Source organism: Oncorhynchus keta, chromosome 32, assembly GCF_023373465.1.
Source record: "Oncorhynchus keta strain PuntledgeMale-10-30-2019 chromosome 32, Oket_V2, whole genome shotgun sequence".
Classification (NCBI taxonomy): domain Eukaryota; kingdom Metazoa; phylum Chordata; class Actinopteri; order Salmoniformes; family Salmonidae; genus Oncorhynchus; species Oncorhynchus keta.
In genome coordinates, this window is record NC_068452.1 from 10,864,540 (window position 1) to 10,882,807 (window position 18,268).

Here is an 18,268-nt window from a genome sequence, read left to right on the forward strand (position 1 = left end):
CATTCAATGGTTGGATTATTTGGCCCAGGATAAAGACATTTTTATTCAACATGCTTTGAATCGGGGGGAGAAGGCGTTTGGCTCTTACCATGTAGATGGATACACCCAGATTGACGGGGTTGAGACCGTGTATGAGTACAACGGTTGTTTCTTCCACGGTTGTAAATCTTGCTTTGTGCCCCAGGCCATGTGTGTCCTAACCCAAAAGACTTTTGGGGAAATGTACCAAGAGTTTCAAGACAAATTGGATCCTTTACAAGCTACTTTGTGGGAGCACGAATGGGCCGCCCTCAAAAAGTCTGATCCTCATGTTCAAGCCTTCCTTTCCAGCTATGACACACCAGAACCCCTGGAACCACGACAGGCCTTGTATGGAGGCCGCACCAATGCTTTGACCTTGCGGTATGTAGCGCAACCCGACGAGACAATAGGCTATGTGGATTTTACATCCCCTTTTCCTCATGTAATGAGTTCCTCATGCTATCCTATGGGGCATCCAGAAATTATTCATTGCGATTTTGACTTACCTCAAAACTATTTTGTTCTGATCAAAGCAACTGTCTACCCTCCTATGGGTTTGTTTATACCAGTGTTGCCTTACAGGGGCCCTCAAGGAAAACTTTCCTTTCCCATTTGTCGCACCTGCAGTGAAAACAAACCTTCTTGAGATGCAAGCAAATGGCTTCAGGCTGTCCTGCATCGGTCACAGATCAAGAGAGCAAAGACAGATACATTCAAGACTATCATGACAGAGAAGGCATACTTCTTGACCCTGACAGAATAGAGGTCAAGAAAACCAAACAAAATGTGTCGAAATTGTACTTAAATTCGCTTTGGGGCTAATTATCACAGAGATGTAAAATGCTAACAACGTCGATTATTAAAGACCCCGAAGAAATTTTGGAATTATTTTTTTCGGACCAATACGAAATTTCACATTTTTCATTCTTGAGTCAAGACATTGCCTTGGTGCAATGGCGACGTAACAAGAAGTGGGTTCTACCCCCGGGTAATGTAAATGTGTTTCTTGCAGCATTTACCACGGCCAATGGCCGACTTGAACTGTACACGCTCATGGAGCAGCTTCAGAGGCGTGTTCTTTACCTCGACACAGACTCTGTGGTCTATGTAAGCAAACAGGGGGATTGGAGACCCCCACTCAGCAACTATCTGGGTGGCATAACGAGTGAACTCGAAGAGGGTGACCATATCACAGAATGGTCCTCCTGTGGTCCCAAAAGCTATGCTTTTAGGACTAAAAAGAATCACGTGGTGTTGAAAGCCAAAGGCGTGACTCAAAACTATGAAAATGCCCCACGTGTAAACTTGGAATCAATCACACGCTTGGTCGAGGGGTTCATAAATGACAGGGATAGTGACTTGGAGATTTTGAGCTCCTACAAAAATATTGTTAGGGATAAAAAGGGCTTCCATCTGAGGAATGCCCCACTTACTAAAAGATTCAGGGTAGTCTATTACAAGAGACTGCTTTTGCCTGACGGGACCACATTGCCCTTTGGCTACTGACTTATGCTACAAGCTACAGGGTGTCTTAAAGCTTAAGATATAATGACTGCTGTAGAAGGTTTTGACCCCCGGTTGCAACTACCATTTTCGGCCTTAATTGCAGGGCCGTCTAATAGTGGTAATACTTGTTTTGTAAAAAGTATTTTAGAGAATTCTGAACATGTGTTATCTCAAAAGCCTGATAATGTTGTGTGGTGTTATTCTTGTTATCAACCTATGTATGATGAATTGTTGAAGACAATAAAAATCAAGTTTGTTGAACGAATATCTGAATCCCTGTCTGATGATGAACTTTTACCTCCTCATAAAAACAATCTGCTGGTTTTGGACGATATGCTATTTGCAGGTAGCGAACATCCCGAAATTGCCCGAGCGTTTACCCAATATACTCATCATAGAAACCTGTCCGTGCTTTACTTGGTGCCGAATGTCTTTCACCAAGGTAAAATAGCCGCACCATCAGTTTGAACGCCAATTACATGGTTTTGTTCAAAAATCCTAGAGACAAACTACAAATTAACACTCTAGCTCAGCAGATGTACCCTGGAATGAAATCCTACTTTATGGAGAGCTATGAGGACGCTACCAAAGCACCATTTTCTTATTTAATCATGGATTTAATAGCAAATACTCCAGAACACCTGAGGCTATGAACAGGTCTGTTCCCGTGGGAGTGGCCGGCTGCGTACATTCCTAAAACGTTACCGCTATGTCTCTGCATTTAAAAAGAAACCTGCCCCTCTTGAGAAGCCTAGTTGGGGCTACAGCTAATGAACGAAAGGCCATCTTGGGTCACTGTTCTTCAGATCTCATATTATCCCTATGTGAGATTGCTTTGAATCTTCTCAAAGGGCGCATTCCACTCACCCTGACCCAATTGAAAAAATTAAAGAGACAAATGACCGCGATCAAACTCTTTGCAAATAAAAGGGTCAGTCTTCAAAAGAAACGACATAGCATACAACAGTCTGGCGGTTTTATTCTACCTTTACTAAGTATAGCTGTGCCCTTCATCACCAGCCTTATTTCTGCCAGACGTGGTGGTTGAACACATAGGGTGATGGCCAATAAAATGTATCTGGTGCCACAACAAGAGTTGGATAGACTTAAAAAACAAGTGCAGGGTCCTGAAAATATCAGACAAATAGCGGAAAATGATTTGGATACGGCCATGAAGGATATTTTGAATCAAAAAGGATTGAACCCCTGTGATAAGGTCCAAAAATACAAAAATCTCTTGCAAAGGTATTTGTCCTTGGTGAAACAAGGGGAGAGAGAGACCGGCCATTTAACTATTTCCCTATCGGACCCTTTAAAAGATGACGAGCCTATCGAGAGCCAAGCCCCTGTAATGCCTGTACCTCCGAGCTTACCGTCTGAAGATCAAATGCCTGTTGAAGATAAAGTTATGCATGACATGTTAACCATGTTCCGGCACGTAACAGGAAAAACGTTAGATAAATTATCAACAAGATAAAAGACTCAAATGGGGCCGCTACTTGGAACGACAAAGGAGAGTTTATCCTTCAGGGCTCTGTTGTCAGGGGTTCACATATGCTTGACTTGCTTAAAAGTACCACATCGGCCCACAAGGTTGCTGATGACAGAAGACATCCAGGGTGGCTTCGGTTTCTTAAGGCCCTGGCCATCCTCAACATTCCCCTCTCGGGTGTACCCAACTATAAGCTTCGTCAACAGATTCACGCTTTAAAACAAAAACCCTCAACGAGATACAGCACCCCTAAAGATGCCCAAACAACCCCACCTCCCTATGAAATGAATGATGATAACTCATTTACCCCCCTGAACGCCTCCGGACCTTTCCCTAATCCTGATCTCTCTGGGTGGTTAGACTTTTGAATTACTTTTGAATGACTATGATTAAGTTCAATAAATTGTATTTGAAAAATTAAGCAATTTAACATTTGTGGCATTCTTGAAACATTTGACGTGAGCAGACACCTTGATTACACGGTCTTAAAGGATACACATTTGAACACTTTTGATATTTTCTAACAAAACAAGCTACAACGCTATCATTACTTCTTAAATCATCCTTATAAAGAGACATAACATCTTCAAAATAAACTCCCCGGGCTCTTTGGCACAGGTAGAATACACAGTGGTGACCGCATGTCGTTGAAAGGTTATCTTGCACTTGTTTGATGCTGTAGTATATCTTTGAGCCGTTTTTTGTAAAAAAAAATCTTTAATAGATTTGGGGAAATGTGAAAAACCGGGGGGAAAGCCATAGGAATAAAAAAAAAGTTGAGATTTCTCTTCCTCCTTCCTCTTCTAATGTCACAGCTAGTCAATGTTCACCTGGCATGTGTTTAGGATGGGTATTGACAATAAACATGGCAGGCCGCTCCGGCCATTTCTCAATAGGTAATTAATCACAAGCCAACACTCCACAAAATTGTTTTCCAATCAGTTGGCTCATGAGCCCTTCCAACTCTTGGGTATTCCACTATTCACTTCCAAGATTGAATCAGAGCATGCATAAACAATCATGCTAACGGTACAGGCTAAAGGTGTACTGAAATGCATTTCAAGCCTGAGGTTACCTTGGGACACCACCGAAAGATATCCTGAGGTGTCATCATCAGGTGATAAATTGAAAGCATGCAATGTGTAACCCTCTGCAAAATCATTTCTGTCAATAGGTAAAGAGAGATCTTTTAGATGCCTCCTGGTAGCCAGGAATAGATTGTAAAGTTCCAGACTAACTGCAAAAGTAAAGTGACCCAGACGAACTGCCGGAGATACAGACACTTTTTAAATAAAAACCGTGGCCCCCAACACTTTTAAACTAAAGTCCCTCGTCCTGGGCAGACATTAGGCAAAACTCATCCTTGGCCCTGGTTAATTTTAGTCTTAAATCAAACGCATTTAAGAGTAAACATTCTTGAAGGAAAATGTCAGAGTGTATAGGGCCTAGCAGATGAAACTCTTGAGATTTGGCACAGTAGCGAGCCCGTGCCTCCAGTCCTTTGTTTGCACCGGTGGATGGGTCTGTCGATTCCATAGAGACTCCTGCAGTATCCTTGCTAAACAGCCCGGTGCTGAATTGTGTCTTGAGAGTGTCTTCAGAGTAGTTGAGTAAGCACTCCATGATGGCCCTATATGGGTATGTGGCACTGCTTTGACTGATTAGACGTTCACCCAAAGTCACATCCACTTGAGAGAAGATGGTGGCCACTGGATAATTAATGAGACTCACTTTGGCATCGTTTGCAATGTTAGTACCATCTGTTTTGGTCACTTTTAGACACAAATGCACCAAGGTGTTGTTGAGGTCCAGATAGTTGTCACCGTGGCCTGGTATGAAAAACTCTATGGGACCGTTGTCTGTAATGGCAGAGAGTGGGGCTATCTCCACATAACTGGACCTCTCTACTGAATGTTGGGTTAAGGGGGCCGTGAAAAGATCGAGCTCTGTTTTTACAGCTTCAGAGGACATGCGGTGTAAAAGAGCCATGGTGCTTGTTCTTTTAGAAAATACTTCTGAGTATTATTTTTACCGTTTTTGGTCCAGACCTCCTCACTTTACCCCGTCTTTGACTTACTGTGTTTATTTTAACCGTTAACCGTCGTTTTTTAGGCGCAAGCCTGCGCCTTATACCCGGAGGTCTCTTTTTTGGTCTTCGAGACAACATCATCAGCCCCGAGCCTTCTTGACGCTCGACATCTGGTGACGCCCTTCTGGTCATAGCATTGGCTACAACCTCACTTACTATATTTTTTGCTGCTGATTTTAAATGTGGTTTGGCTATGCTGAGGCCTCTCTTCATAAACGGTAAAACCATCCTAAAGATGTTACGAAATATACCTCCTATCCCCGAACCGTACATGGTTGGGGATCCATAATAGCCGGGTAACCCATTACCCACTTGATCAACATAGTATGAGACATAACGGTTAGGGTCGAGATGTCGGTGTTCCATCACCCTTTTTAATTTAGTTGTATCATGTATAGAAAATATATAATACTAATATTATATATGTAGAGAGGTTTTGGTGGGTCTAAAGTGGATTTTTTACAATCGTTTTACCATAAGTAAATTCGATGTTTTCGTTCTGATCCATTTTAAGCTCAACAAGAATGTTTTCAATATATTTCTTGCTTACAGGTACGTAGTGTGGCTTGTCGTAGGTGACAGTGACTATGTCCCCATCCTTTCTGTCTATTTGAACCGTTCTCAGGAGTGGCACACAGCTGTCTCCGACCCTTTGATAGGATTTGATGTCGGTATACACAAATATGTTGTAAAATCCTGCATGTATATCCGCGGGGAATGGGAATAATTTATCTTTCACATACGTCCATTTATTGGGACCCATCCCCAACATGTAGGCTAAATTACCACCGGTCTTTATTCCCCAGGCAGCATCTCCTAAGATTTGTACACGTTTATGTATAGGGTTGTACATCAGGAATATTTCCATATTGTTCAGTGATAGACGTTCATTCAACTCGGAGACGATCCTGTCGACGATTCTATACAACCCTTTTTTAACCTTAAATAAGTTTTGCAGGTTCCGATAACTTTTTGAAATAAAAATCACGGTCCTTATCTTTGATATTATACCAGCTAGGGGGGTATGTAATCTCGCTGAGACCTAATTCCCAGGCCTCTGATAACTCTATAGGTTTTGGAAAATGTGTTGTATAATTCGAACTCTGATTATTACGATATATATGTGCAGACACATTACTGGGGAGAGTCAGGTAGAAGCCACTATGTTCCAAGATGCACTCCTCTGTACATGCAAATGATGGTGTATTTTATCATGCATGAGGGTTTAAGTTAACCCCCGATGCCTCCACCACATCGTGCTCTAATACCCAACTGTTGAACTTTTGGGGCCAGTTTTTCCAGCGGACCAGCACCCATTTTTTTTTACCCTTTTCTCTCTTTTGATCTAGAATCTCCTCCACATGAAATACTTTGTCTTTATCCAACTGTACCTTCTGTAATTCCTTCTCATAAAAGATCCCTCTATAAGTTCCCCGTCATAATCTTTTAATTTGTAGACCTGGGGTATGCGCGGCAGACATTCGGTAACCGTGAACAAATCATCGCTGTAGCCTTGCTCATATTTTTTGTCGAAAACACCTCTCAACTTGGATATACGCCTTAGATTGGCGACCCTCGCTGCCGACCTTGGCCTAGTAACCCTAACCAAGGGCCCCACTGGACTGAGGGGCAGCTCCGGACTGAGGGACAGCTCGGGACTGAGGGGTAGCTCGGGACTGAGGGGTAGCTCAGGACTGAGGGGTAGCTCAAGACTGAGGGGTAGCTCAAGACTGAGGGGTAGCTCAGTACTGAGAGGAAGCTCAGGACTGAGAGGAACCTCAGGACTGAGAGGAAGCTCAGGCAGATTGATGGCACTGGCAGATCCTGGCTGACTGGTGGTTCTGGCAGATCCTGTCTGACTGGCGGATCTGGAAGATCCTGGCTGACTGGCGGATCTGGAAGATCCTGGCTGACTGGCGGCTCTGGCGGATCCTTGCAGACTGGCGGATCTGGCGGATCCTGGCTGACTGGCGTCTCTGGCTGCTCCGTGTTGACTGGCGGCTCTGACTGCTCCATGCTGACAGGCGGCTCTGGCTGCTCCATGCTGACTGGCGGCTCTGGCTGCTCCATGCTGACTGGCGGCTCTGGCTGCTCCATGCAGACTGGCGGCTCTGGCTGCTCCATGCAGACTGGCGGCTCTGGCTGCTCCATGTAGACTGGCAGCTCTGGCGGCTCCTTGCAGACTGGTAGCTCTGGCGGCACCTTGCAGACTGGCAGCTCTGGCAGCGCTGGACAGGCGGGAGACTCTGGCAGCGCTGAACAGGCGGGAGACTCCGGCAGCGCTGAACAGGCGGGAGACTCTGGCAGCGCTGTAGAGGAGGAAGGCTCTGACAGCGCTGGACAGGCGGGAGACTCCGGCAGCGCTGTAGAGGAGGAAGGATCTGACAGCGCTGAACAGGCGGGAGACTCCGGCAGCGCTGGAGAGGAGAAAAGCTCTGGCAGCGCTGGACAGGCGGGAGACTCCGGCAGCGCTGGAGAGGAGGAAGGCTCTGGCAGCGCTGGACAGGCGAAGCGCACTGTAGGCCTGGTACGTGGTGCTGGCACTGGTGGTACTGGGCCGAGGACACGCACAGGAAGCCTGGTGCGGGGAGCTGCCACCGGAGGGCTGGTGTGAGGAGGTGGCACTGGATGGACCGGACCGTGAAGGCGTACTGGAGATCTTGAGAGCAGGGCTGGCACCAACCGCCCTGGCTGGATCTTCACCCTTGCCCGGCAGATGTGAGGAGCTGAGATGTAGCGTACCGGGCTAAGCATGCGTACTGCCTGACCACGGTTAGCACTGCTAGGCGCACTGTAGCGCTGAGCTGGCACAGGACGTGCAAGGCTAGGGAGGTGTACAGGAGGCCTGGTGCGTGAGGCTGGCACGCACCTCAGGACGAGTATGGAGAGCTGACCCAGGTGCCATCAAATCCCCGACACGCTCCATCGGGCGAATTCCGTGCCTCATACACCAACACAGCAACTCCCTCATAACTCTCTCCTCCAATTTCCCCATTAACTCCTTCACAGTCTCTGCTTCGCTCACCTCCAACACCGGCTCTGTTTCTGGTTTCCTCCTTGGCTCCTTACGATAAACAGGGGGAGTTGGCTCAGGTCTGACTCCTGACTCTGCCACACTCTCCCTGTGCCTCCCCCCAATACATTTTTGGGGCTGACTCTCGGGCTTCCATCCACGTCGCCGTGCTGCCTCCTCATACCAGCGCCTCTCCGCTTTCGCCGCCTCCAGCTCTCCTTTGGGGCGGCGATATTCTCCTGGCTGAGCCCAGGGTCCTTTACCATCCAAGATTTCCTCCCATGTCCAGAAATCTGGATTTCGCTGCTCCTGCTGCCGCTGCCTGTCACCACGCCGCTTGGTCCTGTTGTGGTGGGTTATTCTGTTACAGATAATTTCCTCCTCTTCGTCTGAAGAGAAGGTGTAGCAGGGATCGGACCAAAATGCAGCGTGGTTATCTCGATACATCTTTAAAAAAGATAATAACGAACATTACAAAAACACTAAACGTAACGTGAAAAACCAAACCAGCCCTATCTGGTGCAAACAAACACAGAGACAGGAACAATCACCCACGAAACACTCAAAGAATATGGCTGCCTAAATATGCTTCCCAATCAGAGACAACGATAAACACCTGCCTCTGATTGAGAACCACTCTAGGCAACCATAGACTTACCTAGACAACTCTACTATACCACAATCCCATAACCTACAAAAACCCCAAGACAAAACACACCACATAAATAACCCATGTCACACCCTGGCCTGACCAAAATAATAAAGAAAACACAAAATACTAAGACCAGGGCGTGACACACAGACTCCAGGGCTTTGACCAGCGATGGTATAAACCTGCAGGACCAAAGTATTTTCACCAGTGCCTCAAAATGGTTGAAGAAGTAGTATCTTGGGGGGTCGTATAGGCAAGGATGCCTGAGCTGGCTGGGGTGATTGATCTCACAACCGATGCATTTTTCTCGTATATATTCTCCAATCACCACGTCTAAAAGCGTGGCTACAGAGGCCTTGATGGTGTCCACAAAAATAGTACTGACCATCCCATCAAACACGTCCTCAGGCTGTGTACATGTAGGGAGTGTCGTGGGTCTTGCCAGGGGGGAGTAGAATGTGAAGAACTGTAGGTTTTAAGGACCCTCCTTTTATTGTTGTTTTATTGCGTGGTTAACGAAGCTGCGTACTTAGTTTTCTTCTGACAATGTATCTTCTTGGGTCTCCTTTGAATCATAATCCTCGGGATTCGTATATATTATGCACTTCCTTACATGAACAATGCTCTGTCGCTGTTGGCTCTGTACAAACAGAGCGTCCAACAACTCCAACAATTTCAATTCCATTATTTCCCCACTTTTAAAAGGAATAAGCATGCGCAACCTAAAATCCCCATCACAAATGTTTTGGTTGCGGGTTTCCTTGTTGCTGATATAGAACTCCACGCAGCCACATGGAAGTCCATTCTTTCTTTGTATTTTCACCCTGTGAAATACTCTTCCTGAGGAGTCAGGGGTACATTCCCAACGGGTCTCATAGCCTGTGAACAAGCTATACCCCTTGGTGATAAGTCTCAGTTCGGGACACAAAACCTGGCGAAAAACCATCCAGTCTTCAACCCCATAGTCCACTCCTAATGTCTGGTCGGTATATTCTTCTCCTTCGGCTACCGTATAGAGGTTCACTCTACAGGCCAAGTAATCAAACAGATACCCCCATTGCTGTCCATTAGACATCAGCACTTGATCTTTCAGCGCAGTTGCGGGCGGTATCTGGGTTCTATACACACTTAGAAACCACTTTTTATGGTGCATCGTATATTGCGGAATTATACTTAGCCCTTTCTCTGTTTCAGCCGCGGTCCTGCTTCCGTTGTTACAGTCATCACAGCTTTGCCACTGATCACAAAATCCATGTTAATTTAAAAAATCTTATTTACTGTTCTGGGGTCGCATGCCTTGTTCTGGCCTTTCATTTATAATGCGTCTGCCACAGCTAATACCCCGGACATTCCTGCTTCATTAGATAGCAACCATGAGGGCAATAAAACTGGGTGCGTGGGGCCATACTCTTTCAAAAGTTCAAACACAGAACCCCCCAGTTCAACCAGGTCCCTAGACATCAATCAGCATGACAACTTCAAAGGATGCAATTTAGATATAAAATAACACACCCTCTAACACGTGACCACAGGAACAGGATGTCCTGGCCGGAGGCCCATATTTGGACATGTATACGTCATCTGGACACAGGGTCATAAATCAAAATTTTGACCCGTGCCGTCTACTTTATTCTCTCTTACACCTGTGCTGGCTTGTCCATCTTGTTAGGGTTGGATGTTGCATCCAATTGTTAATATTGTAATCAATGACATTTTCTTAGGGTGCTCATTAGTCTTACAGTTGTTATTCTTCTGTTTTTTATCCTCTTATGTTTGTTGTGAAGTAAATATTTCTGTTTATTTTCATTGTTATTTATTTAAAAAATCCTGTGAAGCCATTGTGTTGCATCCATTTCTGAAATATGCTGTATAAATAAAGCTTGATTTGATTAGAACATATTGTAATAGAAATGAACCCAATGACAGACCAATCAATAGACTCTTGCTAAACCAATTAACAAATATGTGCAAAAGCAACACATATCTTGGTCCATCTTAGTATGAAAAACAGTATAAATTCAGTATATCTTCCCATCATTTGTACCTGTTAATTCATAACCCATTATTTATTCCTGTTAGTTCATAACCCATCATTTATACCTGTTAGTTCATAACCCATCATTTATGCCTGTTAGTTCATAACCCATCATTTATACCTGTTAGTTCATAACCCATAATTTATACCTGTTAGTTCATAACCCATCATTTATACCTGTTAGTTCATAACCCATCATTTTTACCTTTTGCTCGAAAGGGGCGGTTCAGGCAGGCTGGCACGCTTCCTGACCTTTACTTATGGGGATCCATAGTAAACCCCAGGAAAAGTAGCTGCTGCCTTGACAGGAACTAATTGGGATCCATAATAAGCCCCAGGAAGAGTAGCTGCTGTCTTGGCAGGAACTAATTGGGATCCATAATAGACTCCAGAAAGAATAGCTGCTGCCTAGGCAGGATCTAATGGGGATCCATAATAAATACAAATACTTGCATCAATATTTTTGTGTATCTTTACTCTCGGATTCTAAAATGCTAATTAGCATCAAAGTAAACGACATGCAAGACTACAAATCCCTGCAAGCTCCTGCATGTCATCTCGAGCCAACACCTTTCACAGAACAGTTCACTGAATTGTCCATAGAAATACATTTTGACAATTTAATCATTGCTACATTAAGGCCTGATTGGAGGAGTGCTGCAGAGATGGTTGTCCTTCTGGGAGGTTCTCCCATCTCCACAGAGGAAATCTGGAGCTCTGTCAGAGTGAACATCGGGTTCTTGGTCACCACCCTCCCTGACCATGGTCCTTCTCCCCCGATTTCTGTTTGGCCGGGCGGCCAGTTCTAAGAAGAGTCTTGGTGGTTCGAAACTTCTTCCATTTAAGAATGATGGAGGCCACTGTGTTCTGGGGACCTTCAATGCTGCAGACATTTTTATGTACCTTTCCCAGATCTGTGCCTCGACACTATCCTGTCTGAGAGCTCCACGGACAATTCCTTTGACCTCATGGCTTGGTTTTTGCTCTGACATGCACTGTAAATTGTGGGACCTTATATAGACAGGTGTGTGCCTTTCCAACTCATGTCTAATCAATTGAATTTACCACAAGTGGACTCCAATGAAGTTGTAGAAACATCTCAAGGATGATCAATGGAATCAGGATGCATCTGAGCTCAATTTCGAGTCTCATAGCAAAGGGTCTGAATACTTAAATACATTTGCAAAAATGTTTAAAAAATAACTGTTATTGGTTTGTCATTCTGGGGTATTGCATGTATATTGATGAGGGGGAAAAATATTTCATTTTAGAATAAGGCTGCAACGTAACAAAATGTGCGAAAGTGAAGGAGTCTGAATACTTAACAAATGCACTGTATACCACAGGCAGAGATTTCTACCTCTGGCAGAATTTTCTATCGCTGGCAGAGTTTTCAACCATTGGCAGTTTTGTACATGTGATACGTGGTAAAGAAAAGTCCATTCTTAGGAGAGTACATGGGAGGCACGATACCGTGTGTCTGCAGGTGTCTATCTGGTCAAAACCACTGATACAGGTGCCCCTCCACCCTCTGGTGGGATGGATCATGTCTACAGAGAAACCTAGATTCAAATACATAGACTTCTGTGTATTGGGAATATGTTGTTAAATTACTTGTTAGATATTACTGCACTGTCAGAGCTAGAAACACAAGCATTTTGCTACACCCGCAACAACATCTGCTAAACACGTGTATGTGAACAAAAAAATGTGATTCGATTTTGATTTGAAATAAACGTCCTATTTATCAAAGGTGCTTTTGGCTGGGGTCAAAATAACTCCAAATGATTTTAATTTGTTAAAAGTCCATTTGAAACAGAAACACTAAACCGTGATTAAGATTTACTAACAACAAGTTGATTGACAAAGTCATGAAAAAATACATAATTGAATAAACCACATTTTGGCTAACATAAAAGATATGCCTCTGGGGTCAAAATGATCCATGTCAGAAGTATGGTTCACAATGCAAATGTGTAGTGGGTGTAAAGTTTGTTTTAAATTCTCACTCATTAAAAACGAATCAATCAACACATGCTTCTCTTTGAACGACTTAAAATAATATTAACCTTTTATGAAATAAATGAAATAGATACTTTTGGTTCCTCTACTGCGTTGCCCACTCCAGTCATTAGATGGTGCGTATATTAGGTTCAGGCGACGCTGCCAGTGTGACATATAATCTAGTGGACGGGACGCTCCTTCAAACACAACAGCTAGTCAGACGCCTCGGTAGCTTTCTAGCAAACATAGTTACAACATTCACGCTCTTTACACTGTTTTTGGTGTATATTAGTTGCTGTGTATTAAACACACTTCTGTCGGATGTACTTGTTGGCCCATTTAAGTATATATGTACGTTGTTTGTCAGCTAGCTGGTTTGCTAAGAACTAGGCTAGTCGCTAATGCTAGCTAGCTAACATCTCCGACCATGAGTTCACTGAGCTACTCTCCTTCTGCTAAAGAAGCCCCCGTGAAAGATGAGGACGAAGAGAAGGATGTTACAATTCAAAAACAAGTAGAGGGTGAGGCTGTTACTGTGAAAGAAGAAGAGAAAGACGTTTCAGTGAAAGAAGAGGAAGACGCGTTCAGAGTGAAAGAGGAGGAGGATGTTACTGTAAAAGAAGAGGATGATGCAGTTTTATCAGTGAAAGAGGAGGAGGGGGAGATGACTGTCACATTGGAGGAAGAGGAGGAGGTTAGAGATCTGTTTAACACCAGTAAGTACCGTCTCTGCAGTCGTTGAACCAATATGCAGTAAAGGGGTTTTACACTTTAATGTTGTTCTGTCGGAATGGCTGAAGCTACACTGTAAGGTGTAGAACATCAAGAGTGGACCATCAGCAAAACGTTAACAATTTATGAAATGCATCCATTGACAATGCCTGAAATACTGTAGTTCTCAAGATCTCCCATTAGTATCTCCCAAAAGTTGCAATCAGCAGTTGTTACATCCATTTTGGGACTTATACATTAATGATATGCACCCATCTGTTTCTTGAAGAATACACTTATAAATGCCTCATGAACTTAGTTCAACTGTCGTACCCCATCAGAACCCAAAATAAGCTTTTTTTTTTACTCCAATGTTTGTTAGTAAATATAAACAAACACTGTATATCCTCAAAACATGGTTAAAACTAGGGTGGGTATAATTTGTGGAACGTTCCAACAGGAATCCGTTCCAAAAACGTCGTAAATAACAAGGTTGCCAACAAGCAACGCATACAGAGTCGTATAACAGTAGAAGGAGATACCGGGTAGGGAGTGAGCTATGTAATTACGTCTTTCACTCACCACGTTTATTCGGAAAAAATGTCTCTTCGTTCTAGTAGCCTCCACCATTTCTCAATCGTTGGTTTAGTTATTATTTCCGGTGTTACTGCATTTGCGGGTGAACTCTGTTGCGCCTCAATTGGGGAATCGCTGTGGTTGAAATGTAACTAATGACCGCAAGCCCCAGTATTTTATTAGCTAGGTGGCTTGTACACAATTGTTACCGATGATACTGTATACAGTGCCTTGCGAAATTATTCGGCCCCCTTGAACTTTGTGAACATTTGCCACATTTCAGGCTTCAAACATAAAGATATAAAACTATTTTTTTTGTGTGAAGAATCAACAACAAGTGGGACACAATCATGAAGTGGAACGACATTTATTGGATATTTCAAACTTTTTTAACAATCAAAAACTGAAAAATTGGGTGTGCAAAATTATTCAGCCCCCTTAAGTTAATACTTTGTAGCGCCACCTTTTGCTGCGATTACAGCTGAGCACCTTCTTCCACATGTTTGGTGTGTCTCCCAGGTGGCTTGTGGCTTATGTCGTGGAGTAACAATATATTATCCTTGTCTGCAAAAGCCAACTTTGACCTGGGGGCATGCTTTGTAGACATTTACATTTACATTTAAGTCATTGTAGACCATTCAAAAGCGTTCCGATACCTTGTCCCCAAGAAAAAAACCACGTGTTATGATAGCTTATAGACAGTAGTAGGCAAATGAAGGGACAAAGTTCCAATATTAAGATTTTGGAATAACATTTCTAGGGTCTATTTGTTGGTAATTGGAAACACGCCTCTTTCGATTTTCGTCCCCCGTTCCTAAACACATCCATCCTATAGTGTAGGTTTTGAAGATTCATAATCTCTGTTTGTAGTCATCAAAAGAAGATTGAGGAATGGTTGGTGGACCCAAGAAGTACAAGCCCCCACACCATTCTCTAAACTCTGAAATGTTGTCTTTGATGTGTGCATTTTGAAGTACCCCTTAACATGTAGTCTCTGTCTGTCTGGTAGAGTAGTGGTTATGGTGTTTGCTCCCCAAACCAGAGTTTGAGAGTTCAAATCTGAAGAGAGCATTATTTAGAGAGGCATTTTTGATGTTGCCTTTTGTTGTCATGAAAGAGCTAACTAGTTCAAATCCCAGGGAAACAGTTAATGTAGCAACTTCTTTCTTGTTGCCTTTGTGGGTCTGAAAGAGCAAACCAGAGGTATATAGGGGAAAATGGGCTAGTTCCCATCAAAAAGAAGAATGAAGTGACACCTTGTTTCAAATGTCATTTCAATAGAGTTGTGATAGCATACTATGCTGTGGAGTAACAATACAAACATACTCTGCAAAAGCCTACTTTTACCTGGGGCCATTCTTTGTAGACCATTCAAAAGTGTTCCTAGTCTTGGTCCCCCTGAAGAAAGCCACATGTTAAGATAGTTTAAAAATAGTTTTAGTAGTAGATATGGTGGTGAATTCCCAAAGGAGAGGTTGTGAGTTAAATTAATTTCAAGAGCATGCCAACTTGCTTTTGTTGCCTTGACAGAACAATGTTGAGGTGGGGTTCCGGAAGGACATAGACATTAAGGGAAATTGGATAATAAAATGTTAGGGTACAGCAACTGGTGTTGAGAAGGAGTGCTGATCTACAAACAAACCCACTGCTGTCCATATAAAGTTATTCCAGAGACAACTGATTCAGAATGATCTAGGCAAAGCTGATCGTAGAAAAGTGCTCCCCTGTACGCATTTATTAAATGTCTCAGGCTAAGAATGCTGAACTGGAATCAGTACCCCCCACCCCCCGTCAAAGTAATGTTATTCATTCTACTCACAAATGCTAAACAGATCCTAGTTCAGCACTCCTACTTCAAGCCACCAAGTGAATGTTGGGTATTGGGTGCTAAACGTCTTGACCAGTGGTTGAAAAAGTACCTAATTGTCATTCTTGAGTAAAAGTAAAGATATGTTAATAGAAAATGTCTCAAGTAAAAGTGAAAGTGAACCAGTAAAATATTCAAACATTTTCCTGTCCGGCATAGCATTCAAATGCATAAAGTACTTTTGGGTGCCAGGGAAACTGTATGGAGTAAAAAATATATTAATTTCTTTAAAAATGTGGTGAAGTAAAATTGAATGTTGTATAGAAACAGAAAGAGTAAAAGTACAGATACAAAAAAAAACGGATATGAACTAAATGTAGTGGAGTAGTTTAAATACATTTGTGTTAAGTAAATTACACCACTGGACTTGAAAGGAACACCGGTACCCCATGTATATAGCCTTGCTATTTTTATTTTACTGCTGATCTTTAATTATTTGTTACTTTTATTTCTTATGTTTTACTTAACCAACAATTTAGTTGTAAGAAAAATGTGTTACGGGCTTCATTTCAGCATTTCACTGTAAGGTCTACACATGTAGTATTCGGCGCATGTGACATAAAATTTGATTTGTTACACATGAAAAACATGTTGCCAGGTCGCAATTGTAAATGAGAACTTGTTCTCAACTTGCCTCCTGGTTATATAAAGGTGAAATAAAATAAATAAATAAAAATGTTGTGAACCTGGTGTGACATTATTGAAGCTGTGCTGACACCTATTGGACCTCAAGAAGACCTACACTACACACATATATACAGTGCCTTGCGAAAGTATTCGGGCCCCCTTGAACTTTGCGACCTTTTACCACATTTCAGGCTTCAAACATAAAGATATAAAACTGTATTTTTTTGTGAAGAATCAACAACAAGTGGGACACAATCATGAAGTGGAACAACATTTATTGGATATTTCAAACTTTTTTAACAAATCAAAAACTGAAAAATTGGGCGTACAAAATTATTCAGCCCCTTTACTTTCAGTGCAGCAAACTCTCTCCAGAGTTCAAAAGTCGGAATGTAAAGCAAAAACGACTGGAATGTTATTCAAAAGCAGGTGTAGTGAATCAAGCATCTTGGGGTTATCTGAAATAGGTGAATGTATATATTTTAAATGTTCTAATTTATTTTATCTTTATTTAACTAGGCAAGATGAACTCAACAACATCGACATAGACACAAGTTACCTGCTATATTTGGGGAAAAGGATTAACACAGAGAGAACGGCAAAATAAAATACATGCTTCTGTAGTACGTGTAGGTATATACAGTATCATCGGTAACAATTGTGTACAAGCCACCTAGCTAATAAAATACTGGGGCTTGCGATCATCAGTTACATTTCAACCACAGCGATTCCCCAATTGAGGCGCAACAGAGTTCACCCGCAAATGCAGGAACAGCGGAAATAATAACTAAACCAACAAATGAGAAATGGTGGAGGCTACTAGAACGAAGAGACATTTTTTCCGAATAAACGTGGTGAGTAAAAAACGTAATTACATAGCTCACTCCCTACCCGGTATCTCCTTCTACTGTTATACGACTCTGTATGCGTTGCTTGTTGGCAACCTTGTTATTTACAACGTTTTTGGAACGGATTCCTGTTGGAACGTTCCACAAATTATACCCACCCGCTAAAATATCCAAATATTCCTTCTAAATGTGAAACGATTCAAAATTGCAATACGTTTCTAGAAACATAAATCGCTGTACTTTCATATCACATCAAAATCATTTCACACAATACTTTCATATCACATCAAAATCATTTCACACAATACTTTCATATCACATCAAAATCATTTCACACAATACTTTCATATCACATCAAAATCATTTCACACAGGCCATGTTATTATCCCACACACACTCTCTGTGGTTCATATGAACCCCATTCCTGGGAATTAGATTTGATTACATATCGCCCTCGACTGTTACCACAGAAGGGTTCCGTCTGTTTGTCACCAGTACCTATGACTGGTTAATAGAGGGAAACTATTTAGTCAACTGAAATAAAATAACTGTTTGAAAAATTAAAACTATCTTTGACTCCAAAACTAAAATTGCCTAAAATAATAATCAGCATGAATTATGTTTTGCTTGAATAATTCATACCTTAACTTTGGGCAAAAATGCAATTGGATTTTAAATATAATTTTTATGTGGTTTTAAAGCTTCTGAACATGGTGGGCCGGTAAATGCTGTCATGGGATGGCAAAGTTTCAAATAGACTTAGCTTGTGTATCACTATCACTTGCCATCACCAGAAATACTTTAATAATCTTGTTAGGGATGTCGAG

The 18,268-nt window shown here is 42.5% G+C and overlaps 2 protein-coding genes and 1 pseudogene across 2 annotated transcripts in view; all 3 read left to right on the top strand.

The window, feature by feature from the left end:
* Positions 1–1,527, top strand: part of LOC118381434 (zinc finger protein ZFP2-like) — a 135,405-nt pseudogene extending 133,878 nt beyond the window's left edge.
* LOC127914400 (uncharacterized) overlaps positions 1–18,268 on the top strand; it is a 156,513-nt gene that overhangs the window by 78,255 nt on the left and 59,990 nt on the right. The window lies entirely within an intron of this gene.
* Positions 12,988–18,268, top strand: part of LOC118365090 (zinc finger protein 271-like) — a 46,078-nt gene continuing 40,797 nt past the window's right edge. Inside the window, exon 1 of the mRNA XM_052490164.1 lies at positions 12,988–13,528. Coding sequence (XP_052346124.1) covers positions 13,240–13,528 — 289 coding nt within the window. The 5' untranslated portion in view covers positions 12,988–13,239. The remainder of the gene's footprint in view (positions 13,529–18,268) is intronic.